The sequence below is a fragment of the Elaeis guineensis genome, chromosome 4, assembly GCF_000442705.2.
Source record: "Elaeis guineensis isolate ETL-2024a chromosome 4, EG11, whole genome shotgun sequence".
NCBI lineage: Eukaryota > Viridiplantae > Streptophyta > Magnoliopsida > Arecales > Arecaceae > Elaeis > Elaeis guineensis.
Genome location: NC_025996.2, coordinates 141,359,301 through 141,368,540, shown reverse-complemented (window position 1 = coordinate 141,368,540; position 9,240 = coordinate 141,359,301). Strand labels below are relative to the sequence as shown.

General features: G+C 42.9%; 1 protein-coding gene across 2 annotated transcripts; it reads right to left on the bottom strand.

Moving 5' to 3' along the window:
• Nucleotides 1-220: 220 nt before the first annotated feature.
• On the bottom strand, nt 221-8,673 carry LOC105060844 (long-chain-alcohol oxidase FAO4A). Of its 2 annotated transcripts, XM_010944696.3 has the most exons (3): nt 8,277-8,671; nt 7,671-7,940; nt 221-2,254 (listed from the first exon to the last, which is right to left on the bottom strand). In XM_010944696.3, the coding sequence occupies exons 1-3, from the start codon at nt 8,562-8,564 to the stop codon at nt 449-451; spliced, it is 2,364 nt and encodes a 787-aa protein (XP_010942998.1). In that variant the 5' UTR covers nt 8,565-8,671; the 3' UTR covers nt 221-448. The 2 variants fall into 2 exon arrangements, with proteins under 2 accessions (XP_010942998.1, XP_073113013.1); XM_073256912.1 differs by lacking the exon at nt 7,671-7,940 and having other exon boundaries at nt 8,277-8,673.
• Between the last annotated feature and the right edge of the window lie 567 nt (nt 8,674-9,240).

Genomic DNA, 9,240 nt, shown 5'->3' with positions numbered 1-9,240 from the left:
ATCTTACGTGTTTCTATATCGCGCATCTGCACACTGTTTATTGCCTTAGCCAGTATCTGGTTTCTATCTTTTTGGGAATTTTCTCTAGCTCTTCTTTAAATTTTCTTGCATCTCCCAAGAACATCGTGCTTGAACTGTGCCCAATTTTGATAATTCATCGTCAGCCATGTTGAACGCTCGAATTTGGACGGCTTCCTATTTCTTCAATTGGCTATGTGGATTATATGTTGACATAAGATGATTTGCCGATTAATAGTAAACTTTGGTCTTGTACATATGATTCATTTGATTTTATTTACTATTATGCACCTGTTCTTGAGCTTGGATCTTCTCCATCGGAAAGGTACTTGGTATGCAATCCTTGGAGTTATTACCACCACTGCGCACGTAGTCATTTGATTTTATATATATATTGTTTCATATTGACCTGGAAAAAATAGCGTAGCTCTTAATTTCTGTCCTTCTGCATCATCTCCCTCCTCAACACCTGGACGATGGAGTGGGCGGTGCAGTAGGCGATGGCCTGCACGGTGACCATGGGGTTCACCCCGAGCGCCGTCGGGAAGACGCTGGCGTCGGCCACGAAGAGCCCCTCCACCTCCCACGTCTCCCCTCGCTCGTCCACCGCCGACGTCGTGTCCTCCACCCCCATCCGGCAGCTCCCCATCTGGTGGGCGGAGCACACCGGCGTGGTCAGCCACCCGACCACTCTCCGGCTTGCCTTTATCACGAACCTCTCCCACTCCCTCGCGCTTGCCCTCTTCACCTCGAACCTCTCCCCCTTGCAGTGCTGCGTCCCGACCTCCTCGGCCCCCGCCCCCGCCATTATCCAAAGCATCTTCTCCACCCCCTTCTTCAGGCTCTCCTCATCGCCTCTCTCCATTCGGTAGCTTATGTTCCCCTCCCCGTCCACCGTGCCGGAGCCCCGGTCCCTCGCCAGGGCGAACACGTGCGCCGTCCGCGCGAACCGCGTCATCCGGTCCTTGAAGTCGGCGCCGGACGTCCACGGTGTCACCACCGAGAACATCCCCGGGTGCAGCGCCGGCGTCTGAATCACCGTGCCGTAACCCGTCGTCCCCCAGTTGGCCGTCACCGTCGACATGGCCGTCATGATCCCTCCCTCGTAGCTCCTCTTCTCTTCCTCTCTGTAGTCCGGTCGCCGGGACCCCGACTCCGGGAAGTAGCCCCACACCATCACCACCGGGTGGAGGTGGAGGTGCTTCCCGATGTTGGGGTTCCGCAGGCCGCTCCTTTTCAGCAGCACCGGCGTGTTCAGCGCGCCGCAGGCCACCACGGTCACCTTCGACTCCACGATGCACGCCTCTCCACTCTCGGACTCGAACAGCACGCCGGTGGCCACCTTTCGACGCCTTCCTCCTCTGTTCCGGTGGAGCACTCTGACGGCTCTGCACCCGGGCAGGATGACGCCGTTGCGGGACTCGGCCATGTCGACGAGCCACGTCTCGGAGGTGGCCTTCTTCCGCCCGTCTTTACACCCGAAGCAGCACCAGCCGCAGTGGTGGTCGGGCGGGGCGTTGCGGGAGATGTTGGCGACCGGGTAGCCCAGCTCGAGGCAGCCGCGCCGGAGGGCGGCGTTGTTGAGGTTCTCCTCCATCTTGTCCACGTCGGACTGGACGCCCATGCGCTCGCACACGGCGTCGAGCGCCTCGGCGTAGGCGTCGCTCCCGAAAAGCTCGAGGCCATGATCGCGCCGCCACTCGGCGGCCACGTGGTCCGGGGTGCGGAGGGCCGCCGCCCAGTTGATGGCGGAGCCGCCGCCGACGGTGGCACCGGAGAGGACGACGACGCCCGTGTCCGTGGTGGCCAGGAGGCCGCCGCCCTCGTACATCAGGTCCATGGCGGGGCCCTCGTGGAGGGAGAGGTTGGAGCGGGCGTGGTAGCCGCCCTTCTCGAGGACGACCACCTTGTAGCCGGCCTGGGCGAGGACGCCAGCGACCACCCCGCCGCCGGAGCCGGACCCAACAACCACGGCGTCGCAGTGGATGGTCCGGAGGGGCTTCTTGCGGCGGTCGCCGGAGAAGGGGCGGGTGGCGAGGTAGAGGCCGGCGCGGGAGAGTGCAGCGGCGAGGTCGTCTCCGGGGCTCTCCATGTGGACCATGGCGCAGTGGAGCGGCCCGAACCGGTCGTCTTCGCTGCTCTGGTCGACCGACGCTTTGACTTGGTCAGCGAGTTCGGGTTCGGGTCCACAGTAGTCCAACGCTGTCCAAGCCGGGTTCTCGTTCTTCTCATTGACCTGGTACAGTAATAGGCAACGTCAATCCTCTGCTACCGGTTCGTTGGCCACTCTAACAAATCTTGTTCCAAAATTATCCATTCACGGCCAGGATAGGAAGTACTGTGGATTTTGTTTTTTTTTTAAATAGGTCAAGGCCAGGTGAAGGGCAATCGCATCCCTCTTTTGGAAAATACGCTGCACCCCGGAAAAGAAACCAAAAACGGGGGAATAGCATAGCAACGCTAGCTGGTAATATCTGTATCACAAAAGATACAGAATTTTGCATTTCATTTTTTACAGAAAGAATAAAAATAAAAAGATATGTAATACTATTTCTTACCGAACATGTTCGATAATTATAACATAACATGGCGAAGATTAATTTGAAGCGAGGTAGGACTGCGAATTGAAATTTTTCATTATGCTGAGGCTGAATCCTAACTTCAAATACCAAATCATTGAATTATATTTTATAAGTATTTTGATATCGAATCTGAACATACTGTTAGCTTTTATATTATATTGTTAAATATTTAGTCATCAAAATATTTATTCAAAGCTTAAGTTGGAGGTCCGGTTCTAAAAGACATTGGCCTTCATTCCAGTTTCTATTAAAAATTGACTTTGCAGGTACAACACTCCCGACCTCTGGAGGAGAACACGTTCCAATCTATGTAGGACATACTGCTGGGTTAGAAATGGGATAGCTCTAAGCCTCCTCTATTTTGAATGGAGAATTAAGAATGGTGGAGGGTAGACCTTCTCTATATTCCACTCTTATTTCTTCTTACCGACCAATAAATATCCTTAACGTGACTAGAATTTTGCGCTCAGAATCGGCATTTCATGAAAGGCTTAGAATTGTTTGGCATCATTTTTATTCCTTCATTTTCTATTTATAAAATCATACAAATTAAGATAAAAAATATGTTTGATCGGTGCTGTTGGTTTATTTTTTATTTTTTAAAAGTCACTTATATTATTTTTGAAAAATTGAAAATGACAAACTCTTATTTTTAGAAATTAAAAAAATAATAATATTTTTTATTGCTACCTACACCATCTTCACTATAACTATCGACAATCACAATCATCACCTCCACCACAACCCCATCTTCATGACACAACTATCATAATTATTGTTGCTTATGCCATATCCGTGTCACAATCATCACCTCCACCACAACCCCATCTTCATGACACAACTATCATAATTATTGTTGCTTATGCCATATCTGTGGCACATGCAGCCATTACCGTTATTGCTATTATACCATTATCACTACCATTATAGCCATCTTCACCATAAAGCCATCACTCTCACCATCACCATTTTTACCAACGTCTTTACCATATCACTGCTACCACTATGATCACCTCCATATTACGGTGCTCTTATCATCAGTACCATCATCATTGTCATGACCTCCATATCATTACTACCACCATGATCACCTTTATATTGCAGTGCTCTTGCCGGTAATACCATCATCATTGTCATCACCCCATACCATCACCATTTAACCATGCCAGCAATACCACTAATGTCTCTATTGCCTTCATTGCTACTATAACCTCCACCATCATCGCTATATTTATATTTATGAAATAATTGATCATACCAAATATATATTTTATAGCATTTAAAAATTTTAAATAAATTATATATTTTGAAAATAGAAAAAAAAAAAGGTTCTATTTTAGTCATGAAGGCTCATAAAAGAATAAGGCATGATATGCTAAGGGGTACCAAAAATATTGTTTTTAACTACTATATCTTAAAATTGTGAAATTATTCCTTAAACTCACTTTGCCAGCTCAATTGTAGATCCGATGTATAAAGATTTGCCTCATGGATAGGGCTTTCCATCTCAAAGGGAAAAAGGAGATTAAATCAAGTGCTCCTCCCGAGCGCCGCCTTCACTGGCAACCCCATCTTCTTTGTCCATGAGACCTGCCTCTCTCTCCTGCGGCTTAGATCTCTTTGATTTCTTTTGCCATATGTTCGCCTTCTGCTCACCATCCCCTTCCCTCTGCCTCTAATAAGCCCCTACCATCCTCGTCTAACCACTGCTGCTACAACTCCTCCACCTCCACCTAATCCTATAAGATGGCACCCTACTCCTCCATGTTGCCACCGCTAGATCTATAATGATTCATCAAGATCAATTTGCCAAAATTATCAAACTAGGTCAAGACCTATCTAGATTGGAACAGTTCCATATTGTGTTAGAGGGTAGGTGAGACAAATCAAACATCTACGAGATGGTCAGCATGTCTACCTCCTTCGACTTCTTCAACAATGATGACAAGGCCATGGCAATGGATACCTAGATGATGCTAGATCTCTACTTCTCGAGAAATTATTGTCTGCACCATGCCCAGATAAACCAACCAAATCCCATAGTGGATAACATGCCACATTAACCCTTGTATTTCATGAATTCCTGATTGCACGTACGTTATCCACTATGCACATGCTCTGAGATTTGTGTTGGTCCACCTTGGCGTGGTCTAAGCAAAAATTTCTCCTACTTCCCAAGGCTGACTACTACTTAATTTGATTCCCTCATCAGGTCAATTGAAAAAGCACAAATATCCTGCAACGTACGGCAATATAGAGTGCAATGCATCCGTAAATAGCAATCATCACAATGGATTGCCGTGCACGAGCACAAGCCATGCGATGTATATCATGCATATTATTTGATAGCCATCCATCTTATGATGGACAACATTTACAGATGCATATGCTGTACGTAGGGCTGTTCATTCAGTTTTAACCGATCTGATCTGACCCGATCCGAATCGATCCGATCCAAAAATCAAATAACAGAAAAATAAAAATCGAAAACCAATCTGAATGAGAGAGGAATCGAATCGAAATCAAATCAAAAATTTTGGTTTGGTTATTCGATTTTTTTATAATTATTTTTAAGTATTCATTTTCAATAAAATATATTCAAATAATTATTGTGAATTTATTGTTAGTTTGTTACATTATATTTCATTAAATTTAGAATCTGTTGAATTTGTTGATTAGTAATTTTTTACATTAAAAATCAACAATTGATAAATAATGATACATTAGTAATTGATAAATAATAAATTAATAATAAATAAAATATAACATATCAAAAATCACATCATTTATAATATAAACAAGCAATCAAGCATCATAGTAAATTATAATAATAGACCAAATCTAAATATACAATCATCTATCTATGTAATCAATAAGTTTTCAACATAGTAAATAATATAAATTTAAATTATGATTTTAGTTTTCGATTTAAATTTTGAATTTTTTGATTTTTAATAGAATCGAATTGAAAATTAAATTTTTAAAATTAAAAATTAAAAATCAATTCGAACTATATTTGATTCGATTTTGATAAAATTTTTTAATTTAATTTGAATTAATTGTCGATCTGAAGTTGAATTATGAATGATCTTTATTATATGCATATCACGAGGATTCATGCTCTAGTAGGATAGGGAGAGTGATACCGGGAAGGATTTTTTTTTTTTTTTCCTCCTTCTCCTGCTCACGTTGAAAGTCCTACCGATTTTGCCGATTATTATAGATCCAACCCACAGCAGAGCTGATGGAGCAGATCTAAAAGAAAATAATTTTTTTGATATTAAATATTTTTCTCTAGAAACTGAGTAACCCTGATCGGTATTAAATGTCAATCCTTATGACAGGTGGAGCGGGATAGGACGATTATGGGAGGAGTCATGGTACGAAGCAGAAAGTTGATGGTGACGGCGATACGTAGTCATGGGGACAGGTGTGCAGTCCTTTTTGTGCTACTGCTTTCGTCTGTCGTAACTTAGTTTCTTTCCTTCTTTTTTTTTTTTTTCTTTTTTCTTTTTTTGTGACCAGGGTTTCGGTCCTTCGAAAGGTTGGAGATGGAAAGTTTGCTCTGTCGAGGTTGCAATGGAAATTAGGTCTTCGGAGATACTTCTCCTTTTGGTGCCAAATTAATGATCCCTCCCTAAATGCAATTGTAAGGATGAACACGGAACCAAGTCAGCCGTCCCATAAATCATGGATGAAAATTATACACGTGGCTCTCCTTAAAAGGCGGGTAGTTTTTTTGAAACAAATGCTACAGTGACTCCGTTCGGTAACCCAGAAAGGCACTCGGGTCGAGGGAGTTTCATACGCACATTTAGAACGACCACTGAGTAGACAAAAAATGATCATTGAAATTAAGATTTTTGCGTGCGTCGAGAAAAAGAGGAGGAGACCCATCCACTTACACCCTCCAGGATCCAAAACCAGAGATTGCTGAGCAAAAAATATGACCCCAAGGATAATATAATATTTCTCTTTTAAACGCGCTTGTAGATATAAATTCTTACATATAATATTAGTTTCTCTGGATGTCTTCCAAATTACCCATCGTGACCCATATCCATGCTCAGCAAGCTGGCATCTTGCTTGAAGAAGACGCCATATTCAAAGAGCGATCATCGCTTTCACATGTTGGAGGCCAAAAAGTCTGATAAATTTATCTTGGTAGCTATAAGCCCAATAAATTTGATGTCCACAGAGAAATCCGAAAAGAGAAATTCATGATTTTAAAATAACGACTTTTACAAAGCAAGATTTTCATCCCGATAATATCCATCCAATAGGATCGATAAAATATGATTCAATCAATCAATTTGATCCGTATTCGATCCATCATAAATAAATTTAGATTTAGACTAAATAGATTTGTATTTAAACTTAGTAGATTTGGATCATAAACAAATCGACTCGTTTAATCCATTTAATAATTGAGTCGGATTTGAATTTTAAATATCTGATCCATTTAACTCATTTAACCTATTTAATACTCAAGTCGGATTAAATCAGATAATCTATTTAATATGTTTAACATATTTAATCTATTTCTGACCTATTTAATTCGATTTATTTAATCTGTTTAATCCATTTAAGATCTATTTAACCTGTTTAAAATCTGTTTAGCTTGTTTCTGATCTATTTAACTCAACTTATTTAATTTATTTAATCTGTTTAATCTATTTAATTTAATTTGATCTATTTAATAAATAAATTAAATAGATAGGATCGGATTACCTATTTAATAAACAGATCAGGTCCAGATTTAAATTTTTAATCTATTTAATAAATAAATTGGATTTGAGTTGATGATTTTCTAATTCAATCCGTATTGATCCAATCCGATTGCCATCCTTATCATTAAAATCTCGAATTATATTAATAAATTAATAATTAGATATCTACAAAAGTCTCAGCAAATATAAAGATATAATTTGCAATAAAAAAAAAAACGTAGTAATTGATGGCATCCAAATATGTGTTTAAAAAACTACTTCCAGACCATGTAATGATGATGCACACGGGGTCATGCAGCTTGGGGGGTGGGGAGAGAGAAGGGGAAAAGTGGTGATTGACCTGGGTAAAGTAGAAGAGCATGATGAGGAACTTCAAGGCCCTGAAGAGCTGCCTGTACAAGTAGATGGGGCTGGATGACCAGGACGACAAGATCTGCTCCCTCCGCTTAGGATCGATGTCCGAGAACTTGTGGAAGAAGGGGAAGCGGCACGACATGCACCGCGTCCCGCAGAAGATGAACGTGCCGTACCATGTCGATAGCAGCCACAGCGACAGCCGCAGCAGCCACAGCGACGCATGTCGTAGCCTCCCACTCATGTACCCTCCCACCTGAATTATACAGCACCATCTATTTTGAATACGTAACTTATGGGCTCCATGCATGCATCCAGGCAGCAGGAGGCAGGCATGATTCCGAATTGTTGTTCTTATTATTATTATAATTATTATTGCTGATTCTATTTATTATTATATATGTATATATATATATATATATATATGAAACTTGGTCCGCTACGAAAAAGATTACTTGGAGTAGCTGGCAAGCATATTTCACTTCTTTGAACTGATGAAGAAATAAATAATAGTAGAAACAAGAAAGCAGATAACCAAATTCGAAGGAACTCTCGGGTAGTTATAACTAGTTGAAATGAAGCATATTCTTACAATTTCTGGGGTCCCTATCATGGAAGCGGAGGTGAGGTAGAACGCGCGGATGGACTCATTCCGAGCACCAGGCAGGTCGATGGAGGGCAAGAATGTGTCGCTTATGGCAGTGAGGGAGTCCATCTCTCGGGCAGTGAGACGGTTCGCTGGAGGAGGACGATGCGGTTCTCCGCCGATGGATTCTGAGCAATAATTCAACGGTTCCAGGTCAACAGAAGTTTCGAGCAGGTCTTGCTTGGCGATTACCGGGGGGGACCCGACGAAGTTAAGGTCATGGCTGGAATCCATGGCTATAGCAGCTCTTCAAGTGTTAAATGAGGACCGGATACCGGAGGAAGCACAAGTACTGGAGGCGATGGAAACCATGGGTTGCAGCCAGTATATATGCTTTGATGTTTATATAGACCGACGTCGATGGAATGGAAGATGGAGAGAAGGCCGCCGGGGATTGTGACAAAACCGAATATTAATGCGGTCAAATTTTTCGGCCAGCCCCATATATACCTGGAGCCGTTAATTAATAGAGTTGGCCTTGGCCATGCCCACAGCCGTCAAGAGAGTTGGATCCAACTCTGCAGCCCTTGGGAAAGTGGGAAAGGCCCACCAGGCGTTAAGTCTCCGTGCTGAAGAAGGCAACTTAGGGCTGATTAAAGAAGTTAGGTTGCCAAGTGCTTAATTATTCAAGAGGTCCATAAATATCCATGTTAAAATCCACGGGGGTAATAAAATCACGATGGAGTCATCGACCGATTTCTTAATCACTGACGCCAACCTTACTGCTAAATGGGAATTAGAAGAATCCTCACGAAGCATGAGTAGATTCTCTGCTGTGCACCGTACAGTGCATCCCATCCATCGATGGACGGTCATGCACGGTAACGTGCAATATGCGGTGTACAGCATACTGTCCATTGCGTGATGGATGACTGTACGCAGATGCACATCCATTGCACGTAGTCATGTA

What these genes read in the sequence shown, in the direction of transcription:
- LOC105060844 (XM_010944696.3), bottom strand. Translation starts at nt 8,564, where the DNA reads ATGGATTCCAGCCATGACCTTAACTTCGTCGGGTCCCCCCCGGTAATC. An exon ending in TGATAGGGACCCCAGAAATT is followed by an intron (nt 7,941 to 8,276) that starts GTAAGAATATGC and finishes TGTATAATTCAG; the next exon opens with GTGGGAGGGTACATGAGTGG. An exon ending in TGCTCTTCTACTTTACCCAG is followed by an intron (nt 2,255 to 7,670) that starts GTCAATCACCAC and finishes TTACTGTACCAG; the next exon opens with GTCAATGAGAAGAACGAGAA.